The following is a 26,678-nucleotide window of genomic DNA, read 5'->3' as shown; positions in this document are numbered from 1 at the left end:
AAATGGAAACCCAGCTTGAGGTTGTCTCTACCCCATGGTGGTATGAAGAATGCAAATATAATATCTAGTGCAAAACTAAACACATAAAAAGATGTTAGATTTCTGTTGCATAAAGATATTGGAAACACTTTCATACAAGTCCGTTTTTTTTTTTTAAAGGGTGTGGGAGCTCAGGATGTGTAGAAAAATGTAGGCAGATTCTGACAAAGAAAAATAATGTTTCATTTTATTTCTAGAACATCTGCTTTAATTTTGCTCTGTGTCCTCACCTGCCTTTCCTCTCAGCTGCTGACACTGGTAGTAGGTGCTGTGATGTCAGAAAACAACTGTACTCAGTTTTTACAGTTGAGTTTGGACATCATTTCTTGATCATAGGTGACTCGATGTGTCACAAGTCGCCATTATATATGGGATAAAATACCCCTTGCTGTATACTATAAGGATATTGCAAGTCATCAAGGAATGTTATGACTATATAGAGGAGTGAAGGCGAAGGCCGAGTTAGGGTTACAGATCTCTGAGGTGACTTGCAATATCTTTATCATGTACAGCAGGGGGACTTTAATCCTTAAAATACATGGGCACTTCTTCACCTTTTCCACAAACCACTTACATCCTTGGTGTCTAGCTCTTTCATATGAAAGAGAGAGCATGTTTGCAAACATAAATAAAAGTAGATTCTCCAGTGCAAAATTAAAAACATAAAAAACTGTTAGATATTTTTTGCAAAAACATATTGAAATCAGTTTTTTAACTGAGCCGTAATAGAAACATGCAGAGAGATTATAACTTTTCTGTAATTACCTAAGGAATGCAAACATATTACTGTAAATTTCTGCTTTCTCCTTGTCACTGCCATAAATCTATACTTTCTACTAGAAAAACAGATCAGAAGGAAAAAAAAAGCAGCATTTAATTTTCCTTGCTTTAAACAGCTGCTTTAAATATGCACCATGACCTGACCTGCCTTTATCCTTGGCTCCTGGCTATGGCAGGTTAGGCAATTTGAGATAAGAACTCAATGTAATAGTTTAGTACAGTTGAGGTCAGATGTCATTTCTTTATAATAGGCATAATAGGTGACTGGGTGTGTCACAAGTCGAATATTATAAAACAATTAGAGACAGGTTTTTATACAGGGATTTTAGAATCTTGTGTATTATAAAGAAAGTATAGACAGGTTTTTATTTTGCATACAGGGACTGGAGAATCCCATGTATTGCAATGTTAATACTAACACTAATACTATTAATAACAAAACTAATAATAGTAATAACATTATGAATGGAAAAACCAGGACATTAGAGTACAACAATATTATATGTTGCTTAAGAAGTTTGTGCCATCCACAGTGCAAGGCTGCAGATTGAATCCTTTATTTTGGCAGAGAAGTACCAGGGGTAAAGGAATGAGCATGATCTTGTATTTCCTAATGTTAAGTTTAACATATCACTCATGGTGGGCCCTGTCTCACATCTCACTTTAAAAATCCTCACTGGACTAGAAGAAGCTTTCTTCTGCTCACATCTGTTTGCCTGCTAAGTGGAGGTCATAATCCACACCCAGCCACTCTCACTAAATTGTCAGGATGGACCACTAGATGTAAGGCAGTCAGGATGTGTCATGATCCATGACTCAAATTGGAATTTTACTGGGGACAGCCAAGGTGAGCAGCTGCAGACTATTTCTGTTACATTCGTATGCCACCAAATACACCACTGACAGCTGTCATGGTACCACTAATGACCAGATCAGCTAACCATGATCTGGTCTCATGAAAATGAGCCAGTCACACTCACCACCACACCTGATCCCTGGACAGTACAGCCACAAGAGCAGGGCCCAGACATGGACATCAATTAGGGGTAGCAGCAGCAGTTCCTGATGTGTAATTTCGTTCCCTGGCACTGCCCTTGTTCTCTAGTGTCAGAGTTCATGAAGGCTGCGCTAGGTACAGATGCAACACATATCCTGGAGCCATGGTTGTTTTTAGGTCTCACGTAGACAGCATACTCACTGTCTCCTCAAAACATTTTGTTTACTGTTAGTGGGTTTAGAGCTCTCCTATTTCTTACTATTGGTTGGCTTCAAAGCCATTCTCTATTGCTTGCTTCCTGCTCGTCAGCTCTGTGGTTGCACTTCCCTCTTCTTGCATGTGACCCTCCCCTAGAGGGAGCATGACCCAAGTACATGTGTTCTTCCACTGCTCGCGCTTTTGGGAGCTATCTTTTCCTTTTTGTTGAGCCACTCTACAGTGTGCATCTTTTGTAGCTGGCTCTGTTGTTTGCTCCCTCCCCGCCTCACATTGTCTGTATACACTTGTTTATTTAGCTTCCACCACTGTTTGCAACTGCATCTAGGCCACAATCTTACTGTGTTTTTTAAACAAGTTTAATTTGCGTTAGGTTATGTGTTTAATGTGTGACTGCAAGGGGACCTTGCACATAAGCGTTTGTCTATTCTTTGCTGACGCACACATTATAATAAATGTGCTTCCAGTGCTCTCTGACTTTTATGGGTTCCCCAGCATCAAAGGCCACTGATTTGCAGATAAGGAGATTCGCATTGCTATGTGCTTTCTTATGTGCATAGCTGTGGCCTTTGAAGCTGGGGAACCCCTTTCAAGTCCCAGTAGCATCACTACTTCTTGTGGTGCTAATTAGTTAATGTGGACATGTAAAAAAAAAACAGAATAATCCACCCTCCCTTAACATTGCAAGTAAAAGCAGTATGGGAAGCACATTTTGTTATCTTAAATGAAATGGACCTTGCATGTGAGGACCTGTTTATTTATCTTTATTCCACCTCAGACAATGCTGCCTCACGTCAACAACCCACGCCGCCGGACACACACTTGACGCCATCTTCTCCACCAGCGACCACGTTACCATCAACGACACCACCGAACCCTACTGGACCGACCACCACTGCGTCCACTTCACCTACAACAAAATCACCGCACACCACCACAGACGCCAACTCCCCCGCCAAACTGGGGCAAAGTCACCAAAGAACAACTTCTCAGCACCCTCTCCCAGAACCCACCAAACGAGCCCACCGACCCAGACACCGCGGCCTGCAACTTCAGTCAATGGATCAACAACTGCGCCAACATTCTCGCCCCACTGAAGAAACCCCCCAACAACCTCACCAGCAAGAAAGCGTCCTGGTTCACCGACGAACTCCTGGCCTCCAAACGCGCCTGCAGGAAACTGGAAAAGAAATGGCTCCAAGAACGCACACCGGACACTCACGCTGTCCTCAAAGACGCAACCCGCCGACACCACCACCTCATCAGGACCACCAAGAGGTCCTCCTTCAAAGACCGCCTAGACAACAACGCACATGACAGCAAAGAGCTTTTCCGCATCGTGAAGGAACTATCCACCCCCAGCACCAACGTCAACGACATCCCGCCATCTCAGGAACTTTGCGACTCCCTTGCCGCCTTTTTCCACAGCAAGATTGCCGACATCCACAGCAGCTTCAACACCCCTACCTCACCCACCTCCGTCACCACCTCGTACCCTAGCATCACCAACCCCATCACCGCCTGGTCCAACATCGACGACGACGCAACACGCAAAATCATGAACTCCATCCACTCCGGATCACCGACTGACCCCTGCCCCACCACATCTTCAACAAAGCCGACTCTATCATCGCGCCCCAACTCTGCAAGATCATCAATGCCTCCTTCGAAACAGGCACCTTCCCAGAAAGCTGGAAGCACGCAGACATCAACGCCCTTCTCAAGAAACCAAAAGCCAACCCCAAGGACCTCAAGAATTTCCGCCCCATCTCCCTCCTCCCCTACCCAGCTAAAGTCGCAGAAAAGATCGTCAACCTTCAGCTGACACGCCACATCGAAGACAACAACGTCCTCGACTCCTCACAAACCGGATTTAGACGCAACCACAGCACCAAGACCGCCCTCATCGCCGCAACAGATGACATCAGACGCCAACTCGACCGCGGCGAGACCTCCGCCCTCATTCTCCTAGACCTCTCCGTGGCCTTCGACACAGTCTGCCACCACACCCTACTTCACGCCTCCAAGAAGCCGGAATCCAGGAAAAAGCCCTAGCCTGGACCTCATCCTTCCTCTCCGGCAGAACACAGACCACTGGCTCCCCGTCAACAAAAGGGTCACCTTCAAGCTCTTCACCCACGCACACAAAGCACTCCACAACGCCGGCGCCTCCTACCGCAACGACAGACTCAACTTCTACACCCCGACCCGCCATCTACGATCCGCGAGCCTCGCCCTCGCCACCGTCCCCCGCATCCAACGAGCTTCCTCCGGCGGCAGATCCTTCACCTACCTCGCCGCCAAGACCTGGAACACGCTCCCTACCTACCTCCGACAGACTCAAGACCTACTCGCCTTCAGAAGACTCCTCAAAACCTGGCTCTTCGAGCAGTAGCATTCCCCCCCCTCCCCCAGCGCCTTGGAACCCTAACGGGTAAGTAGCGCGCTCTATAAATTTCTGTGATCGATTGATTGATTTGTGATGCTAGACAGCTTTGAACAATATTAGCGACTGCAGCTCAACCACAGCCTAAGTTTTATTTCCCTTGAACAAGACTGCCTTTCAATTCTTTTCTTAGACAGCTTTAAACAATAGTTGTGATGTAAAAACACAGAATGTGTGCAAAGTACAGGGAAAAATGTTACCCTTCACTTAAGAAAATGTGCTTCCCACCTCTCTACAGTTGCAATGTTATTGTGGAAACTTCACCCCCATTTCTTTTTTTTTTTTTTTTTTTAAAACATTTTTATTGATTTTAACCATAAAACGTCCATGATCGGTACACATTTCACTCAGTTTTTTTTTACCTTGGACCATAATTGCAATTATTTCCATCAATTTAAATTAAATTATTTCATACATTTAAGTTAAACTACCCTTTTCAGCGTATTCACTATCACACAACCCATTATCCACCTTGCCTTTTACCTACTATTACCCATTCCATTCTCGATATTAAGAACCCCCAAGCTCCCATAAAAAGTGTAGTGTTCAGAATATCATAATTCTTATTTAAGAAAATGCTGTTCATGTTGCTATTCCCTTTCCATTACACATTTTAATTCAAAGCTCATACCATCCCTCATGCATTGAAAAATGACTGTTTTATAGCAATTTAGAATAAACCTTTTAACATACTGTACACCCACTTACTGTACAACACAGCTAAAATAAACTAATCCAATAGCTCTCTCAGAGGTGAGACCTATTTACTTTGCCAATGCTTGTTGTATTTTCCCCACTTTACACAGCTATCAGCATCTCAATAAATTAAAAACATTCCATGAGGGAAAACTCCCAGGCATGTGCGAAATGCCTTTAGGATCTAAGTGCTCTTAAAGATCTACCAAGTTTTGGCTAATATAAATAGCATTTTGTGCCTAAAAGGGTGCCATTTGCAACTGAATGTCCTCAAAATTCCTAAACACCTAATCACCCATACAATCAATCAATCATTTCTAAAGGGCGTCTAATCACCTGTTGGGGCTCAAGGTGCTGCCCATAGGGTCTCAAGGAGGCACATTTTATTTTACATATATTGCTATTCCTATATTGCTTAATGTACACATTTTTAATGGCCAAATGTTTTTAAAATGCAACATATGTTACTTTACATCGCAGATATTTTTTGTGGGAGATTACCTATTAGATTCCTTTCCTCATTGCAAAAAGGTAGTGCTGTTTGGGACCTTCCCAGCGATTGCTTTTACCTTGCACCTGCCCTGGCTACTATTTTCCCTATGCACGTTTTTGCCAAGATTACCCAAATGCGCCCGGTGTTTCGGTTCTGCGTGTGGGCTGTTTTTTGGTTGCATCACTATATTTTCCGTGTTACTTTGCGGTGAAAGAGCATTTCAAGTTGATCTCAGTTGTTCAGAGTATGCATGCTAAAGTTGTCTTCCACCTGCATTGTTGGATGGATCATTTGCTTGCATTGGGGGCATATTTTCAAACCCCTTGCGCTGCTGGTGCATTACTTTTTGTGATGCTCCGGGGGCGAGGAGCGCGGACCCATACCTATGAAACCATGCGTGAGTTTTCATGTCCTTGTAGACATGGTGTAGCCCAATGCTCAAGTCGCTGCGTTGCCTTACACTGCATCAGGGAGGCGTTCCATGGGCTTTGTGGAGGGTGTTCCCATGCAAAACCCATGGGTTTTGACGCATTCCCAGATTTGCAAGGATTTGTAATCCTGGGAATGCCTCAAAATTTACGCCATCCCAGGGCAGGTGCAATGAGGAGAAATATCATTATTTCTCCTTGTTGTTTCCTCTTTCTGTATGTACTGCACGCCTCTTTGGATTATTTTTGTGCAGGAAGGTGCCCCTTACTGCACAAAATCAATCCTGCCGACAACGCAGACCACGGTGCAAGGGTGCCTGCTTTGGTGCTAGGCAGCAAACTGTGCACCAGAGCCTGGGAAAAGGACAGAAAAGCATTGTATCTTGTAAATATGGTGCATTTTTGCCTTTTCAAATTGGCGTAGGGAAGAGCAGCGGAAAGACTTGTGGCACGGCCCTACATCGATTCCTTGAAAGATGCCCCTGCAAAATTCTTATCCATACTTAAGTGTTCTGCATTAGGAATTTTCAACTTTGTTTCTTGTCTACCATCCTTTATCCATATATTATACTTTTTTGTGTTCGTTCTTGATCTCAGCGTTATTGTGCTCTTGTTCTTCTGGTTTTCTGTACCCCTGTTTCCCATTGCAGCCACTGCAGTTTGTCTCCCTGTATACCTAAAACATTCCTTTCCAATTATCTCTACTCATGTTTCCTTCACTCAGTGTCCCTGACGTCAGCGTTCTCCTTGTGTTTGCTGATTTGATAGTGATTCCTTGTTTCCTGAATCAGCACTTTGTGCCTGTGATCAATTTTCTGCTGATGCAGCAGCAATGACTTCTATCCTGAATCTGAAGAGAATGCTTGTGATTCCTTGTTTCTTACTATTACATATGCCACTGCTCTGGTGAGCATCAACCTGCCACTTAATGCTTTAACTCCAGGCTCTCCGTGACCCGGCTGGCCACTAGAAGCTCCAGTGTCTGTTGAGTTAGCTAGCTCTAGCCTCTTTAAAATGTGCTTCTTTCGTTTAGTCATGCATTCTTGTCATAAGTTGCTTTCTTGTTTTACCTGGCTATTCTTTCAACTCTCTTTTGTTGTCCTAGCTCTTCTTGGTTTGACTGATGTTTGAAAGGTCCCTAAACAGTGTGACATTAGAGTTGATGCAGGCCAGCTTCCATTAGGGTTTCACGCTATACTCAGCCTTCTCTGTAGTTCATTCTATCCTTTATGTTTTTCCCAATGCTTCTAGCAAATTGAAGCTCACGTGGGTACTATTTGGCACCAAATACCTATAACACTCCTCAGTTAGATCATCTAAACTACACTCTAAATAACAGAGTAATTTAAAATGGACTTAGGGGACCTTACAGCTTGATCTGGTAGTTGTCTTACACATCCAGAGACAATTCTTGTGATTTTTTTTTGTATGTCTCATTAAAATCCATTATTTCAAATTAGTCCTAATGTCTTGTTTGTAAGTTACATTCAGTTAGTATTCATGCTGCAATGGTTTTGCAGCACCTGTTTGCCTATATGTTCGTATTAACTTTGTGTTAAAGGTTGTAGGGATGTCACCATTTTGTTTGGTATGAATGTGGCTTCTTATCCACAAAGGTTGGTGTGGCAACCATGGGATAGAGAGTTGCCTATGCAGATGGCCTAGTAGTAGAACATTATTGATATCAGGTCAGCACCGATCCAGAGCTCTCTTTAACATGGTATCCATGTGGAAGATGATGATCCTTTAGAAAGCAAATATGATAAAAACAATAACTCCGTACCTTGGTGAGATATTGAAAATGCAGTACCATTACCATAAATAATTTTTATATTTGCTGAAAGGTTATTTATCTTTGGGACACAAGTAGGCAAATAATGGGAAATGGACACGTGGAACTTGGACCCAACAAAGTCAAGTCTTTCTTTGAGGCACTATAAACAAAATGGTGGTGCATTGCAGTACCTTTTGCTGCCAATTGCTGGAGCTCTTTCAGCAGGTTCTGGTGCCGGAGGATGGAGATGATCCTTTCATCTGTAATCAAAGGGGCATTAATTGAAATGTGTGTTGGTGCCATCAGATATTTTACACAAACTATTTTCACTGCTCATAAAATGGCATTCCTTTCCTATGCAAGACAAAAGCACCATTTGTCAGTGAATAGCATTTTGGATTGGATTTGTTGCAGGTGTATGTTTTTTAAGTAATCTTTGTATTTTGTATAGTGTGGTCGGGCCTTTTCAGAATAAATGTGTGTTTAAATATAAAAATATCAAGATAATATTAACACACAATGTGTGGCATAACATTTCCTAATGAGAGCTCCTGGCTTAATGGTATTTATTTGTTTGACATTTCCAGCTGTATTTATCCATATTTATTTTTTGCTGATTTTATTTCTATGTATCCATGTGTATATGGGCATTGTGGAAAACATAAGTTCAAACTAGTATATTTCAAATGTATTTGGTATTAAATGTACACTCATACTTGAATGCCTAACCAGGCTCAATGATTTCAATACCACTAACAATAAATCAATAAACTCATATGAAAGCATACACATGTTAGTAAACTATACAACTGTTTAAGCCTTATTAGAAAACTTTTTCTTTTTTAATCCCTTTACCCAGTGGTTCCCAAACTGTGCGCCACGGCTCCCTGGTGCGCCCTCAAAACTAGCCAGGGGCGCCGCACACAGTCTGGAAACCACTCGGAGGTGCTTTGAATCGGCAGCTTTTCATCGTGGTATTGGAAACAAAACCCCCTGCATTAATTATTGTGACCAGCGGAGGGCGCCAAAGTACCATTAATAATATCCCTATGACCAAAGAACAAAAATAGTTTCCAATAAATGGGTTTCAGCAACCTGAAGGAGAGAATAAAGAAGACAAACTGTAAATAGTGTAGGTACAGGTACAGGCTGGGATTACGTTCCCCCACCCGCCAAAAAAAAGTTACATAATGGGGAGCCGTGGCCAACACGGCCAATAGGTCAAGGGGGCCGGGGATCGAAAAAGTTTGGGAACCACTGCCTTTACCTGTCAATCTGCACAGCTATAGGCCTAGCAGCCATGACTGTCAACAATAAAAATCACTCAAAAGTAATCTGATATAAACAGATATACAGATGGAAAGTAGGTGATTTGCTGTATGCATTTATCTGTAATATTGTCAAAAAAGGATAACTTGAAACTATATTCATAATTTGTCTCCACTTGCTACGTAACTTGGTCAATGTTGCTCCATAACTGAGTGCTCCATTACCATATAATTCCATTAGTGAAATTGTTTGCAAAAATGACCGTGTGACAGAATGTGCTATTCAAAATCATACATACCACCTCTTAGGGTTTGCAAGCACTCTGGGCTGATGGGCACTGCATTTGGCTTCGAAAGGGTGTCTGAAATGACCTCCACCACACACTTCATCACCTGCATAAAGAGAATCAATGATCTTTTTGGATTTTGTGAGAATGATTATGGCTTTGGTTGAATCAAGGCATTAAAGTATTACAGATGTATCAAATATGTAAGCTTTCTTGCACACAAAAGACACGTTGTAAAGGCAGTAAATCAGAGACTGATCTTTGTTGACCTGAATTTTAGAAATGAAATGGCCGTCATCACTGTTTACTGTGAAAAACTGGAGGTATGGGGGAAATGAAGTAAAAACGATATATAAGAGGGCAGCAGAAAGGCATGCTGTCCCCCTAGATTTATAGAAGAGGTGTCTAAGGAATAACTACTGTGATAAAAATAAATGTATATTGTTTTTAACTCATCTTTATGATCACAGAGGACTCTTGCGGGATCATGAATAGTAAAAAGGAGAGGATATGTTCTTAATACACTTAACTAGTAAGAATGCATATTGTGGATCTTGTTTTTAATAGGAAGTGTGTAAGAGATAAGTACTGTGATGAGTAGAAGGCTAATTTAATTTTTTTTTAAAGTTACAACCTTGCAAGACGTTCACCGGATCGTGAAAAGTAGGAAGGAGTAGGTGGTTTTGGAATATACTCTGATATGCACACTTGTTACTGTAGCAAGAAGTCTTACTGTAAAACCTTTCCTCTTATGTTACAATAAGAAGCATTCCTTTTCAAAATAATGTCTGCACACAGGCTACATTATACAGTCATTCTACCGTATGTAGATTCACAAAATAAATTGATTACTTTAAAAAAACAAGAAATTCACTGGAAAAAACAAAGGTCAAAGTCATGTTAGAGTCAGGTATGATCAAAAGATCTGTTTTTGTTTTAAAAAAGCCATAGAAATTCACTGAAAAAACAAATAATAAAGTAATGTTATAGTTAGGTGAATTTCTCAGTGACAACATTAAAGTTTTTAACTAACAAAAAACACTGCAATTCAGCAGTTATAGTTAGCAGCATTAACTATGTCTTGTGCCCCCGCAATGCACTGATTATGACCTCACATATAACATCACTTATGACATGTTCTATGACATTTCAAGTAACTATTGTGCTCTAAAGTAACTATAACTCATATCCTGCACATGCAGAGTGATATTATCAATGATGTCAAAGAAGACGGCATGAGTGATGTAATATGTAGGGTAATTAGCAGTGAATGTCGATGGCGCGAGTTATAGTAACCTAAGGGCATGAGTGGGGGGATGATACTCCCCAGGGCCGTTAATAGCTTGATGGGGCTCATGGCCTCCTCCCCATCTATTGCACCTCCTGGGCCCCAGGGAATTGGGACACCATGGCTGCACGCCCCACTCCCCCTTTATTACATGTCCAGGCCCTGGGGGAATGGGGTCCCCGGGGACAAAAACGGGCCACGTGCCCCCCCATTAACTATACAACCAGTGGGATGGGGCCCCTGAGGTTGAAGTGACCCGGGGGGAGGGGGGCTAAAATGACTGTCACCAGTTCTTGGTTGAGGTGGTGGCAGCCAATCAAATCTTAGTTTGAGATCTGCCAGAATCAGCGAAACCTCTAAGTCCCTAGATGTCCAAAGTTTTTGAGCATTATTTGCTCAAAACCTACTGAATGATTTACACCAAAATACAAAAAGCACTCTTCCTGAATCTAGATCTAGCTTTCTGCCAAATTTGGTGTAAATCCATTCAGGAATTTAGGCTGTTTCCGTGTATAAAGTTAATTTGGGAAAAAGGTGGAAAAAACGTGTTTTGGGACCCACCTTTTTTCTGCGCTCCTGCTTATCTGATCTCCCCGAAACTTTCCATGGACAAACTAGGGAAAAACGAGCACTTTTATGGAAAGCTGCATGGAGGTTTGTCAGACAGCACCAAAGTTTATGGCAAATCAAAAATGCATTTACTATGGGAGCCCGATCCTAACTATAACTACTGGGTGGCAACTGCCTTTAGGTTATATATATATATAAATATATATATTCACTGAAAAGAAGCAAAGGTTAACAGGACATTATAGATAGCTGAAAATGTCAGTTAAAGCATATCATTGTAAACAAACAATACCACTGCAATTCACCAGTTATATTTATCTCAAGTAACTATAACATGCTCTAAGGTAGCTGTAGCTCACGCCTCCACCTTGTATTGTGTTGCAATCAATGATGTAATTTCAGATGTTGCAGCGATGTTATCAATGATGTCATAGAAGGTGTCATGAATGATGTAATATGTGGGCTAAGTAGCAGCGCATAATGAAGGCCCAGGTTGTAGTTGCCTTAAAGCACAAGGTATAATTTCTTGAAATAACTATAAATTGTGAATTGTACTGGTTTAGTGTGTTTAAAATGGTATTTTTATCAGACAATTTCACCTACATATAATGTCCCAATAACCTTTGTGTTTTTCAGTGTTTTTTTTTTTTAATGCAAAGTAAGATATTATCACACTTAGCTATAACGTGACTTTAGCCTTTTTTAAATACATTTGTATGTTTTAAAAAAAGAAATGTAAAGTTATATTTTATTACCATATATAAAGCCAACCCCCAAATATAATGTCCCAATAACCTTTGTTTTTTCAGTGATTTTTTAAAAAGTTTTTTTTTAATGCAAAGTAAGATATTATCACACTTAGCTGTAACGTCACTTTAGCCTTTTTTTAATGAATTTGTAGGTTTAAAAAGAGAATGTAAAGTGATATTTTATTACCCTACATAAGGCAGTGCATGGTGGGAGGTTGGCTGCAGGGCCAGGCCTGTGGCTGGGCCGTACATCTAAACCCTATGGGCCACACTCTGCTGCACTTGGCCTTTGGCTCTGTGCAGTGGGGTTGGCCGCAGGGTCTGGCTCGGCTTCAAACACCCAGCGGGCAGCCACCCCCCCACCATGCATGTCCTTTGGCCATACACATCAGCGGTTTGGCCACAGTGCATGGCAAAAAAAATATGGAGCTAGCCCTCGCATGGTATTAAGAGGTGTTCCTTGAAGGAGTAGTAAATGGTAAATTTGCAGCTGTGGCCGCTCATTATTATTCACTTTTTTCATTTATGATATTCCTGTTCCTGCAAGAGCTGGCTTTATATTTTTTTAAGTGGCTTGCCCCTATTCACACCTTGTGCATGCCACAGCTGTTCCCCCATTGGGGAATGCAGAGGGAGGCCCATGGCCTGCTTGTATCCATCGCAGGTGAAGTGAGATCTGGTATTGCTTCCGTCCCGCAGGAGTAGTTTATACTTTTGCCCCATGGGCTGGGAGCATTTCAATGTATTTTCCCTAACCGTGAGTGTGGGCAGGGAAAATGTTTTGATCTCTCTCTGAGTGGGAGTAGCTTTGTGCTCTTGCCCAGTGGGAGGACATTGCACTTTCCAAGCCCACAGTCTTGGGCATGCAAAAGACAACTTCCTTGGGGTCGGGGTCCCTAAGGACACTGTCCTGAGCTGGCCCCAGGAATTGTTGTCCCATGGGGCACTGAATGGATCTGGGAGAGGGCCACAAGGCCCCACTTCCCATCTAGTTATTTAAGGCCCTCAGGAATGGGGTCCCCAGGGCCCCTTCAAGGATCGGGACTGGGAGATGCTTTTCTCCCACCCCTTTATTTTTTATATAGTACCACAATACCCTTTTCGGCTCAAGAAGGAAGCCAAAAGGTACCCTCCTCCTTTAATAGTCTGTCGGACCCGGGGGATGGGGCCACCTCTCAGGCCCTAAGCCACCTGCGCGGTACATTTTTAGAATGCATGGGAGCCTGCTGGTTTTTTTTTGCTGCAGATTTGGGGATCCTCTGGGACCCCAATACGAGGCCTAGGGGACGAGGGTATCCCTACCCTGCCACCTTATGTCTTTATTAAATGTTTTCTAAACCTTTTTGTTAGTACGTGGGACTGAGAAGGTCGGGTGAGTGATAGGGGCCTACCTATCGCTTGCCCATCCATCCCGTTGACCCGTTTCCAGTAGGTTTGAACCTCAGAGCAATCTCAAATCACATAGAAACAGTGGCATTTGTCCCAGCAGCTGCCACCGCAAATCTCAAGGGCAGGGGCAGGTAGGTAGGGGGGTTGAGGAGATGGGGACAATAAATAACAATAAAAAATTTGTAATAATAATTTTAAAAAAAACAAAAAAGTACCTGTCCCGACACCGCAGGCCGCCTCCCACTCCTTTTCTGATGATGTCCCAGCAGTCCCTGGGACATCAGCATAGGCTCCCCCCATGCAAGCCTGGTGCTGCTCTCTTGCTATTCCTAGCATGAGAGCAGCACCAGGATTGGTTTGAGCGACTTGGTCTGCCACTCAGACACTGCATTGGAGTCTGTGGAGTTTCTCCAACCCGGCTGTGCGACGCAGCCGGGTTGGAGAAACCTAAGTGCGCATGTCAGTTTGGCCGGCCTAAGACTGCCAGGCAAACTAACCTGCACACTTAGTGTACTCTCTTCACTCCTCCTCCCCCCTTCCATGGTCCAGTCCCGCCCTTCCCTTCACATGTTGGCTCAGCTGAGCCAGCAGCTAAAAATTAAAACGAAATATTGTTTCATTTTTTAGCTTCTGGCTCTTAGCCAGTGGGGGGACACTCCTTTGCCAATGCGAAGGAGCCGTCCCCAGTGCACCACAGTGTGGAAAGAAATGCTTTTACAAAACCAAATTGTATTTGTCTGTCTATACAGTCATATTAAATTCCAACTGACAATCAAAATAAAAACAAAAAAATTCTTGAGTATGCTTTGTTTGTACTGATGAACATCCTGATAGCTTTATGAGGGACACAATATTTTTCATGGCACAGCCAGTTTCTATTGGAACGTGAATCGTCATGGACATATTTCACTAGTACAGAAATGTAAGTGAGAAAATCAGTGGCATCAACACAGTAGCATTCACTTCTCCTGACACACAGCGAACAATGGAAACCGTGTCTCCTATCACAGATTTTTTAATGTCTTGTTTTAAACAGCACAGAATGTATGATGCATATAATTTCTGCTGGCGACAAGTGTTCCAGAGAGACAGTTTCTCCTGAGGCACCAAATTCTTCTAAGAAGCACAATAATGTCTTTGCTGCTGCAGAGAAATAATGATTCACGGGCACTATGAGAAATGTTGGCTTACGGGATTGATTCATGAGTCCCTCAAGTACTGTCTTTAAACCCTTTGCTTGTTTACAACATAAATTTGAAACTGTGCGTAAAATGCACAATTTGTTACATTATTTTAAACAAGCATTGGCAATGCTATTCAATTTATTATTCAAACATATTGAATTGACAACTTGAAATGAAAGCAAAAATGAAAAGGGTCCCTAGGTTACCACCACCGGAACTGACTATTTTTTGGCAGATGTGCATATTAAGAAGGGCAAAGTGCAGTCACTCACAGTGAAGAGCGCCACTGGCTAAGGTGAGCTCACTTAGTGCTCTATGCTGTATACCGAGGTGAGAGGAAGCAAAACGTGAATGGCAGTTGAACAGGCCAATGGGTTAAGAGGGCTGACCAAAACCTCATTAATGTCTATTGGTAAGACAGTAAGGGGCATATTTATAAGCCCCTAGCGCCACCTTGCACCACATTTGCGGCAGTTATTTTGAAGTAAATCTGGGGTTAAGGTGGCATTACCCACGTGCCATATTTACATAGTGGTGCAGTGCTGCATTTTGCCACTGCCAGACGCAAAGTATGCAGGGGGGGGCTTTCCTCTTTTCGGTGGGCTGAACAAATCTGAGAGATTTCCTTGCGCCATTTTTTTCAGCACTTTTAACGCCTGCTCAGAGCAAGTGTTAAAAGGGTGCATACCATTATTTATAATGGGCCAACATTTTGGCGCTACTCCTGCAGAGTACATCAATAGCGTACAAAAAAATTACGCTATTGCCCTCTACCCTGCGCCATGGTGCGCTGTATTTTAAATACGGTGCGCACATGGTGGCAGTAGGGCAGCAATAAAGGGCGCAAGTTTTCTTCAATCTGCCCCTAAGCTTGATTGATTTCATTTTTAAATATGCACTAAAACAGGCTGTGACCAGTGAGTCAATCTGGTTAATGCATAATGAGGTGGGTTCCATTAAAGGCTATAGGGTTGGGCCTATGCTGATGTACATCTGCTCGCTTGCTGATTCTGCCTCACCAAATTGCATTCCACCTATCTAGCATCTTGAAAGGTAGAATTATGCTTCTAAAGATGTGTTTGCAGAATACCACATGTTGTAGGCATCCATTTCTGCACAGCTCATGTTCAGGGCTGGGAGAGATACATTCCACTGGCTGCATTCAAGACATCACTATGGCTCTTAGGGAGGCCAAGCACTACTTTATATTGCAGAGGAAGCCATACTTGCATCACAACCAACCCTTCTTCTTCAAAGATGGCTGCATGCATTTTCCTTTCTGAAGAAGAGTGCTCAGAAATGACAGCTGCAGAGTCTGTTTTATATGCACCACCTCTTGTCCCAGTGCCGCATTGCAACGTGCCAGCACGTGAGGGAATGGGCAGCTGTGGCAGTCCGCCCAGTCCAGTTGATAATTAATCAGACTTTCAGGCATGTCGCTCCAGCCAACTTTCCTTAATGAATTCACATGAGCAACGCTGCAGCAGAAAGGAACAGTGGAGCAGAATACCACCACTCCTTCAACAGTGTCGATTGTGTGCTGCATATGCACAGAGTGGATGGAGCATGGTTTTCCGGGTTTCCCAATAGTGGGTGGGATGAAGAGTTTCACTGCACAACCCTGGCGCATGTCAAGACTAGTGGCCAAAAGTTGACTACCACTGATAACCAGCAAATCAAATCATTAGCCTTGTGCCCCCAGGGGGGACTTTTTATGATTTAAAAAACCATTGAGAGCAACACACACATTTCACACTTAAACTAATACACTTCCTTCTATTAAACCTTTCTTTCACAAGTTTCTCCATTTGTTAATTCATTTTAGGGCAGTGCTTCTCAAACTATTTAGAACCACAACCTAATTTTTAGAATGTTGCACTTTGCGTTTGCGACCCACTAGACATGGGAGGGCGATTTTTCAGCTTAACTAATGCATTGTGTGGGAGTGTACTGTATTTAAAGACAGCACATTTTTCATTGAAATGGCCACTAAATTTGCTCAGACACAGTGTTACTGATAAAACTATATTGCACATAAATGAAAATGTGTGGAAATCGAATTTCAGTGAATATTTATTATTCGTGCATCATTAAATAAAGTGTCTTGATTTGTTTGGATCCTATTAAAATGTTTCTTCCCATTACACTGATGGAGAGCTACAGCTAAATCAGAGGTGTGAATTATAGTTACTATACTGCACCACCTCTCTTCAACAGTTATATAGGAGGATAATTGGACATAGCTCCAGATGTGTGACCATTTTTAGTGGTCACAAACTGAAATTCGTCCCGTTTGCGACCACTAAAAACAGCCTCTGGCATGTGAATCCCTATTTTGCAAGTCAGTAACCTATTATCGATTAGCAAAATAGGGTTTACAAGTCACTATTAGGAAGGGGCGTACCAAGGGTGTCCCTTCCTAATAGCGAGTCGCAGGGGGATGTACGATTGTTTTGTGAGAGAAATGCGGTCACAAAACAATCACAGTTTACCGTCTACTTCAAGTAGGTGGTATGCCAGTTGCAAACAGGAAGGAGTCACCAGGGAACCCCTTCCCCTTTGTGAATGGTAGTGAAATAGTTTCTTAAGAAGCGGAAACAATGAAACAGAAATGCTTCATTTTTCTTTTTGAAATGCATCCCATTTTCCTTTAAGTAAAAAAAAAAAAGTTGCCTTATTTAAAAGCTTACACAGACATGGTGGACTGCTGTCCCCAGCAGGCCACCATCCCTGTGTTATTGCCCATTCCTAATGGGATGAAAATTGCTACCTGCCTCATGAATATTGATGAGGCAGGTGACTGTGACCCCACTGGGAATCACTAAATGTGTCTGTGAGACATTAGTAAATTTCCTTTTGCAACTCGCAAACTGCAAGACATAAAAATTCGCAATTTACGAGTCGCAAAAGGAAATGGTTTGGCCCTAAATACCTTATTTCGTTGAGCCAGACCATTAGGGAATGGTGACTTTAGCAGTGGCCTGCGTACAGAAACGTGGTGTAAGTTTAGAGAACCAGACGGCAGCAGCAGCCTGTCCAAACAGCTTGTAACATCACAGCCCATCCTAGTTTTAGTGACTCTTGCATGTTGCGCGCGAGCTTTCATCAGTGCACCAGCCACTTAATTTGTCTAATTTCGCAAAACACGAGGTTCTAGTTGTTGTGCTTCGGTTGGGGTCAGAACAAATGTTAAGAGCTTAAAGATGTTAACTCAATAGAAAATGGCAATCTACCACAGGAACATCACAGCTACTACACGATAATTAGCTTCTTCTTGAACGAACCAGCACTGTTGGATTATTCAAGTTGTACATTTTAATTAACCAATAGAGTACCTCCTTCATGAAGTGAATGTGATTGCGTCTTCTTCAGTATGCTACTGCTGTCTGCTTGGGTGCTCGCATCAGCGAGCCTGCTATTCCTTTGGCTGATTTAAAATGCCCAACTTAATATCAGCCAATGGGGGTTTTGCTCCCAGGAAGTAGTGTGAACATGTTTACTTCTCTTAGGTATCATATTTCAAAATTGGGTAACTTTATGTATACATGCGATGATGGGAATTATGATATTGTACGTTACAAGCAGCAGCAGTGCCTCAATTCCATGTAAAACACCTGCCTTTAGTACAGTTTGCTGTCATCATTGTGGATATTTTTGGCTCTCAGTTGCTTGCATGAACAGTCCCCTAGAAAGGGATCTAGGGCCTCTCATGAACGCAATGCTAATGCAGACCTCCTATTTGCGTAGTAAAAGATAGCCATAATTGACGTGCATTGTGCTTCTCACATATTTAGGTCCTGCTGTACTTGCTGAAATACTGAAATACAGGTCCTTTGGGGCTAAAACATCATTGTTATCCCATTTTCAAGGTTCTAGAATTTAAAGAGAAACCATCACCGATGAGGGCTTTGCTAAGTTGCAGGATTTCACGCCTGAACCCTTGTTTGGGTTGTGTGAGAAACTCTGTAAACTTCGAATAGGTGCAAAAGTCATGAACTTCTCCCAAATCTGATTGTAAATTCAAGTCTTTGGTGACCCCCAAAACAACTGCAATGCCTTCCCTTGCCATTGGCACTTTTTATACTAGTCATGATGCGACAACTCCTTCTCCCTCCTCCTGGTTTGTCGACAGACTTTACTATTCTCAGGGCCACTAGAATTATGCGGCCTGGGATGGCCAAATTATGCAGATGGGTGGAGTAAATTATGCGCCAAGCAAAGGCAAATTATGTGACATAATGCGACACATTTACTGATTGTATTACTTTAACATTTTTTACTTTTTACTCTTGTTAGCACTGTATGAGCATTGGTTACATCTCATTGGTAACAGGTAAACATCCAAATATAGTAATAAGCAACTGAAAGGTGAACAGTCAGCTTTTGCATAGGGCCTTTCACTGCCCGCAACAAGTATCACTGCGTTTTTAGTAACTTTTGAACCATTTGAGCTAGAAACATTTTTTTTGTTCCAATCTGCAGATTATGCATGTTGGAAAATGGGTTATTGGTAGGGCAGGTAGGTACCTACACCTAGCAACAAGCCACAAACCTCCACATAAGTACAGTTAGGTCTCAGTAAATTAATCCCAGCTCTACCCTTGGTAGCTTGGCATCGAGCGTCAAGGCTTAACTTAAGAGACAAAGTGTAAAGCATTCAAATATCACAAAACAGTAATTAAATAAAACACAGGAAACAGTTTAAAAATCCAAAACCAATTTATAAAAATAGCTTATATTTTTATCTTTAAAATGACACAAAAACGATTAAAATCGGTTCAGGGGAACCGGAGATATGAATTTTTAAAGTATTATTATTTTCTAGCGCTTAGAAACAAAAAGCGCCAATCGGGTCATCTGGTTGCACCAGGACCGGGGCAAAGTCAAACTTTCAGGCCGACCGCGATGGAGCCCTGCTCGGCTACAAGTCGCGGGAGGCCTCGGTTAAAAAGTTACCTTCTGACTTAGTCTCTTTTTTGATGTTTTTCTTCCCCGGGACGAACCTGCCAGTTGAATCCGACCTCCTGGAGCCCTTGTCCGGATACGCGAAGTCGGTTTCCTCGGTGGTGATTTTTACCTTCGGACTTAGTCGTTTTTTCGAGGTGAAAATCCTTCGACCGGGGTAAACCTGGATCTTGATCCGACATCCGTGGAGCCCTTCTCGGATACGATGGCTGGGAGGTCCCGGTCAACTTTTTACGTTCGGACTTAGTCTCTTTTTTGGATGTTTTTCTTTACCGGGACGAACCACGAAGTCAGGCCGGGTCGCGGTTGAGGCAAGCCGGCTAGAATTTCCGCGTCGGGTCGGTCAGCTTTTTTTCAAAAATTCTCCAATCTTTTCCAAACTTCTGGGGCTTCACCCAGATGTTCTTTCAAGGTTCTTTTGGGGTCCACAGCTCACCCCAAGGGTCCAGAAGTTCTGTGATGGTCCTTGGGGGTGCGGACTTCAACTCCCAGAATGCACCTGGCGCAAACTCCTTTTTGGCCACTGGGCAGTGGTCAGCTGGTCGCTTCTTTCAGGAGTTGGTGCAGGGGACTCTGGTTAGCAATTTTTCACCTGTAGCAAACAGGGAGTCCCTCCTTGAACCAGTTGAAGCCAGGCAAAGTCCTTCTTGTGGTGAAGCCCAAGTGTGCAGCTGGTGCAGTCCTTCTGAGTGCAGGGTCCAGGTGCAGGCCAGGGGTCCAGCAGGGCAGTCCTTCTTCTTCTTTAGTTCCTTTCTTGTTGAATTCTGGAGTGGATCTGAGGCGTGGGTGCAGGTCTGCCAGTTTTATCCTTGCTCCTGGGTGAAAAGCAGGGGGGCCCTGGTTCTCCAATCAGGGACAGGGTCGTCCCCCTGTGATGACCACTTCCTGGGAAGTGTGGCAAAAATCCATCCCAGAAGGCAACAGTCTCTAAAAATCCAAAATGGATGAATCTGATTTTTGGAGGAGAGATCTGGCTGAGCCCACCCACTGGTGTGGCTAAAAATCATAAACACACCCCTCTCCTGCCCTCTCCTAATCTAATCAAGGGGGCACCTAGCTGTCTGGGGTTGCAGGATGTGGGGGTGTTGCTGGGTGCTCCAGATGTCCTTCTCTGCCTTTGAAGACCAGTTTGGCAGCCCTCCCCCTTCCTGCCTCACCATCTGCTGAGGGGAGATTCTCTCCCCCAAGCACATTCCTTTGTGTGAAGTCAGGCCACTTCACACCTCATCAAGGTAGCCTGGCAGAAGCTGCTGCAGGCTGGCCAATCAGAGCACAGCAGCAAAAACAATGCAGAGCTGAAATTGGCAACTTTTTAGGTAAAGTCTAAACTTTTTACCTGGACAAGTTATATTAAATCCAACAACTGGAAGTTGTGGGATTTATTACAACAATCAATTTGATACCAAATTCTTGGTATGTAACATTTAAGGAGACTTTAACATTTAAAATAAAGTCTGCCCATTCTAGCCTATGAAGGCCATTTACTTCAATGAGGGAAAAACGAATTTGGCTGTTTTTACCTCACCAGGGCTTATAAATCTATTTTTATAAAGTCCCTGCTTATAGTTACATGGCACCCAGCCCTAGGGGCACATAGGGCACACCTTAGGGGTGACTTATATGTAAAAATAAGGTAGTTTAAGACTTTGGAAGTACCTTTAATTCCAAAGTTGAATTTGCATATAACTTTAATTTAAAAGCAGCCAGCAAGGCAGGCTTGCTTTTAAAATGACACTGGGCACCTCAGCAATGCACCTAGGTGTGCACCACCTATGCTGTGGTCCCTAAACCTACATGCCCTACCATATACTAGGGACTTATAGGTAGGTTAACTTGGCCAATTATAATTAGCCTAATTTGCATATCCATTTTACACAGAGCACAGGCCCTGGGACTGGTTAGCAGTACCCAGGGCACCATCAGAGTCAGGAAAACACCAGCATAAAGTGAAAAATGGAGGCAAAAAGTTATGGGGCCTCTGCAATCAGCCCTGTTTTCTCACACAACCCCCCCCCCCAGCCCACACGCCCAGGAGACTCAGCCCAACCCTGGGAGAGTCTTCCTGGCTTGTTAGGCGAGGAAGACAGTGAAGAAAACTGGCTGTCCCTTTGCAGGGCCTACTCTGCCTTATATCCTCCTGTCAGGGTCACTCCCTCTGGGTAGTGAAGCCATCCCAACAGTAAAAGGACCCAACTCAAACTGAAACTTCCCTCTAGGGGGGTCTTCCTCCTCTCTCTCTGCCAACTTGGGTAGTGAGGTGCCCACCTCCCCTACTCCTAACTTTGCTAGGGCAACACCTAGCTTACCCAAAGAGGTCACCCAACACTTGAGCAACCCCACCATGACCAATAGGGTCAGGGGGCCTACTTTGCTATTGGCCCTGGGGTCTGCCTCCCAGGCCAAGTACAGTGCTGCCAGGAAGGCTAGCACCCAGCAGAGGCTACTGACAGCTGTCAGTACCCAGAACCACACCCTAAGCTCTCCACTGACAGGTGGCTGAGCTGCTTTAGGGGCAATTGTGAGGTCCTGGCACCCCTCTTGCTGTCTAGAGTGGGGGGCTACCACTTCCTGTGGCAGACACCCTCCTTCCACTCTCCCTTCTGTCAGTGCAGGGGCAACACCCTGCATCTGGACAGCTGCCTGACTACTCAGCACTTCCTTGGGGTCAGGGGAGGCCTCACCAGTGCCAACTCTGGGCTCCCCCCCTACTGGGGCAGAAGGCCTTTGGCTCCCTGGAACTCTCTTTAAGAGTGGCCTACCCTTCCTTTTCTTCTTTCCTTTTCTTGGGGACCCCTGTCTCCTAACTGTAGGGACTGACTCCCCAGGACTTTGGGTTGGGGGGGCGCCCTGGGCGACCACCCCATCTGTGACCAGACTCACCTCTGGGAGGTCATTGCCCAGGATACAATCTAGGGGAAGGTCAGCACTGACTACCACCCTAATCCAGTCAAGGATACCCTCACTCTCTAGGGGCACTATGGCTACAGGTTTGGAGGTCACCTCCCCTGTGGCTATCCTGACTTTCTTTGTCTTTCCTGGGACATACATGTCTGGGGTCACTAACCGGTCACTCACTATAGTGTGACTGGCACAGGTGTCTCTCAGGCCAGTGGTAGGGATCCCATTCACTTGAATGTGGTGGAAGTGCCTACTCCCACCCTCAGGGATCACCAGCTTACCATCTGGTCCTGTCTCCCAGCACAATGCTAGGAGGACTTCATCATCTGAGGAATCCTCCTCTATGGCTACACTGGACAGCCCAGTGCTAACCACCTTCCTTGGACAGGCTGCATCTCCTCTGAAGTGACCTGTCTGCTGACAGTCAAAGCAAGCCCTACTGTCCAAGAGTTTTTTTTAACCCTGGGTCTCCCTGTCTCTGCTTGTCAGAGTGGGAGTGGGATTTACTCTCCTCCTTCTTAGGGTTCTGGGGTACAGAGGGAGTCTCTGTGGTGGTCTTACCACCTCCCTCCTTAGGTTTTTGGGGACCTGTCCCCCCCTTCTTGGAGTCTCCCCCCTGGGACTTGACAACCACCCTGGTTCTCAACCACTCATCAGCTGCCTCCCCTAGCTCTCTAGGGTTGGTCTGCTTAGAGTCCACTAGATGCTGGCGTAACCTTTCTTGGATACAATTGGTCAAGATGTGCTCTCTCATGATCAGATTGCATAACCCCTCATAAGTATCTACTTTGTTACCAATAATCCAGCCCTCTAGTGCCTTTAGTGAAATGTCCACGAAGTCAACCCAAGACTGGGTACTGACCTTCTGGGTGTCCCTGAACTTCATTCTATATTGCTCTGGGGTCAGACCAAACTTCTTGGCTAAGCACCTCTTCATACTAGGGTATGAATCTGCCTCCTCCCCCCTTAAGGTCAGAAGCCTATCCCTCCCTGAGTTGGGGACCAACTCCCACAAAAGGGAACCCCAGTATTGAGGCCTAACCCTTCTCATTTGGAGTGCCCTCTCAAAGGCCCCTAGCCACTTATCTATGTCATCCCCCTCTACATAAGCAGGAACTACCCCCTTGGGTAATCTGGGGCAAACTCCCCCACCCATGGACACCTCAGCTTCTTTATCGCTGCTTCCATCTCTTTTCTCTTTGTATGCCCACTTTTTCTTTTCTAGGGCCAGCTTCTCTGCTTCCAAAGCTATGTATGCTAGCTGGGCCTCCAGCTCTCTTTCTCTGATGGATGGGTTCTCTCCTCCTGAAAGGACCCCCTTCCCACCACTAGCTTTGGGCCTGCCCCTAGTGACTGTATCTACTGAGGACCGTTCTTCCTCATCCTCACTTAGGCTCAGATGCCTTCCCTCCCCTGAGTGGTTAGAGCTTACATCCTCCCTACTTTCTCCCTCCTCTGGAGCTTCTTCTGACTCTACCTCTTGGGCCTCAGCCCATGCTGTCAGGGATGTGATCCAGATTTGCTTCCTGAGATCAGTGGTTGCAGGCAACCCTCTTTCAATACACAACCCCCTAAGCTGGACTACTGTCAGTGTGGGTAGGCTAGCCAGATCAAGCTCCATGGTTCCCTAGTTTTGTGTCAACAAAAACTTTTTGCAAAAATTGGAAACAAGAATTTAGAAAAATTACAAAAATTCAATAATTGAAATTAATCCAAATTAAAAATTAAAAACAATTTTTGCACTAGGACAATTTAAAGGATTTTTAATTTGTTTTACCTAAAACTGTAACGTGATATTGAACACAAGTACAGGATCCCGTCGCTGCTTCCAATTATGTTGGAAAATGGGTTATTGGTAGGGCAGGTAGGTACCTACACCTAGCAACAAGCCACAAACCTCCACATAAGTACAGTTAGGTCTCAGTAAATTAATCCCAGCTCTACCCTTGGTAGCTTGGCATCGAGCGTCAAGGCTTAACTTAGGAGACAAAGTGTAAAGCATTCAAATATCACAAAACAGTAATTAAATAAAACACAGGAAACAGTTTAAAAATCCAAAACCAATTTATAAAAATAGCTTATATTTTTATCTTTAAAATGACACAAAAACGATTAAAATCGGTTCAGGGGAACCGGAGATATGAATTTTTAAAGTATTATTATTTTCTAGCGCTTAGAAACAAAAAGCGCCAATCGGGTCATCTGGTTGCACCAGGACCGGGGCAAAGTCAAACTTTCAGGCTGACCGCGATGGAGCCCTGCTCGGCTACAAGTCGCGGGAGGCCTCGGTTAAAAAGTTACCTTCTGACTTAGTCTCTTTTTTGATGTTTTTCTTCCCCGGGACGAACCTGCCAGTTGAATCCGACCTCCTGGAGTCCTTGTCCGGATACGCGAAGTCGGTTTCCTCGGTGGTGATTTTTACCTTCGGACTTAGTCGTTTTTTCGAGATGAAAATCCTTCGACCGGGGTAAACCTGGACCTTCATCCGACGTCCGTGGAGCCCTTCTCGGATACGATGGCTGGGAGGTCCCGGTCAACTTTTTACGTTCGGACTTAGTCTCTTTTTTGGATGTTTTTCTTTACCGGGACGAACCACGAAGTCAGGCCGGGTCGCGGTTGAGGCAAGCCGGCTAGAATTTCCGCGTTGGGTCGGTCACTTTATGGAGCTTTTTTTCAAAAATTCTCCAATCTTTTCCAAACTTCTGGGGCTTCACCCAGATGTTCTTTCAAGGTTCTTTTGGGGTCCACAGCTCACCCCAAGGGTCCAGAAGTTCTGTGATGGTCCTTGGGGGTGCGGACTTCAACTCCCAGAATGCACCTGGCGCAAACTCCTTTTTGGCCACTGGGCAGTGGTCAGCTGGTCGCTTCTTTCAGGAGTTGGTGCAGGGGACTCTGGTTAGCAATTTTTCACCTGTAGCAAACAGGGAGTCCCTCCTTGAACCAGTTGAAGCCAGGCAAAGTCCTTCTTGTGGTGAAGCCCAAGTGTGCAGCTGGTGCAGTCCTTCTGAGTGCAGGGTCCAGGTGCAGGCCAGGGGTCCAGCAGGGCAGTCCTTCTTCTTCTTTAGTTCCTTTCTTGTTGAATTCTGGAGGGGATCTGAGGCGTGGGTGCAGGTCTGCCAGTTTTATCCTTGCTCCTGGGTGAAAAGCAGGGGGGCCCTGGTTCTCCAATCAGGGACAGGGTCGTCCCCCTGTGATGACCACTTCCTGGGAAGTGTGGCAAAAATCCATCCCAGAAGGCAACAGTCTCTAAAAATCCAAAATGGATGAATCTGATTTTTGGAGGAGAGATCTGGCTGAGCCCACCCACTGGTGTGGCTAAAAATCATAAACACACCCCTCTCCTGCCCTCTCCTAATCTAATCAAGGGGGCACCTAGCTGTCTGGGGTTGCAGGATGTGGGGGTGTTGCTGGGTGCTCCAGATGTCCTTCTCTGCCTTTGAAGACCAGTTTGGCAGCCCTCCCCCTTCCTGCCTCACCATCTGCTGAGGGGAGATTCTCTCCCCCAAGCACATTCCTTTGTGTGAAGTCAGGCCACTTCACACCTCATCAAGGTAGCCTGGCAGAAGCTGCTGCAGGCTGGCCAATCAGAGCACAGCAGCAAAAACAATGCAGAGCTGAAATTGGCAACTTTTTAGGTAAAGTCTAAACTTTTTACCTGGACAAGTTATATTAAATCCAACAACTGGAAGTTGTGGGATTTATTACAACAATCAATTTGATACCAAATTCTTGGTATGTAACATTTAAGGAGACTTTAAAATTTAAAATAAAGTCTGCCCATTCTAGCCTATGAAGGCCATTTACTTCAATGAGGGAAAAACGAATTTGGCTGTTTTTACCTCACCAGGGCTTATAAATCTATTTTTATAAAGTCCCTGCTTATAGTTACATGGCACCCAGCCCTAGGGGCACATAGGGCACACCTTAGGGGTGACTTATATGTAAAAATAAGGTAGTTTAAGACTTTGGAAGTACCTTTAATTCCAAAGTTGAATTTGCATATAACTTTAATTTAAAAGCAGCCAGCAAGGCAGGCTTGCTTTTAAAATGACACTGGGCACCTCAGCAATGCACCTAGGTGTGCACCACCTATGCTGTGGTCCCTAAACCTACATGCCCTACCATATACTAGGGACTTATAGGTAGGTTAACTTGGCCAATTATAATTAGCCTAATTTGCATATCCATTTTACACAGAGCACAGGCCCTGG

At 44.2% G+C, this 26,678-nt stretch overlaps 1 protein-coding gene across 3 annotated transcripts in view; it reads right to left on the bottom strand.

Annotated features, from left to right (window-relative positions):
* Nucleotides 1-26,678, bottom strand: part of CHGA (chromogranin A) — a 98,188-nt gene that overhangs the window by 34,722 nt on the left and 36,788 nt on the right. For all 3 annotated transcript variants that reach the window (XM_069208215.1, XM_069208214.1, XM_069208216.1), the window contains exons 3-4: nt 9,437-9,530; nt 8,061-8,129 (exon numbers count right to left, since the gene is read on the bottom strand). In XM_069208215.1, coding sequence (XP_069064316.1) covers nt 8,061-8,129; nt 9,437-9,530 — 163 coding nt within the window. The remainder of the gene's footprint in view (nt 1-8,060; nt 8,130-9,436; nt 9,531-26,678) is intronic.

The sequence above is a fragment of the Pleurodeles waltl genome, chromosome 9 (genome assembly GCF_031143425.1).
Source record: "Pleurodeles waltl isolate 20211129_DDA chromosome 9, aPleWal1.hap1.20221129, whole genome shotgun sequence".
Taxonomy (NCBI): domain Eukaryota; kingdom Metazoa; phylum Chordata; class Amphibia; order Caudata; family Salamandridae; genus Pleurodeles; species Pleurodeles waltl.
The sequence above is the reverse complement of the archived record's forward strand: the minus strand, read 5'-3'. Positions and strand labels throughout refer to the sequence as shown.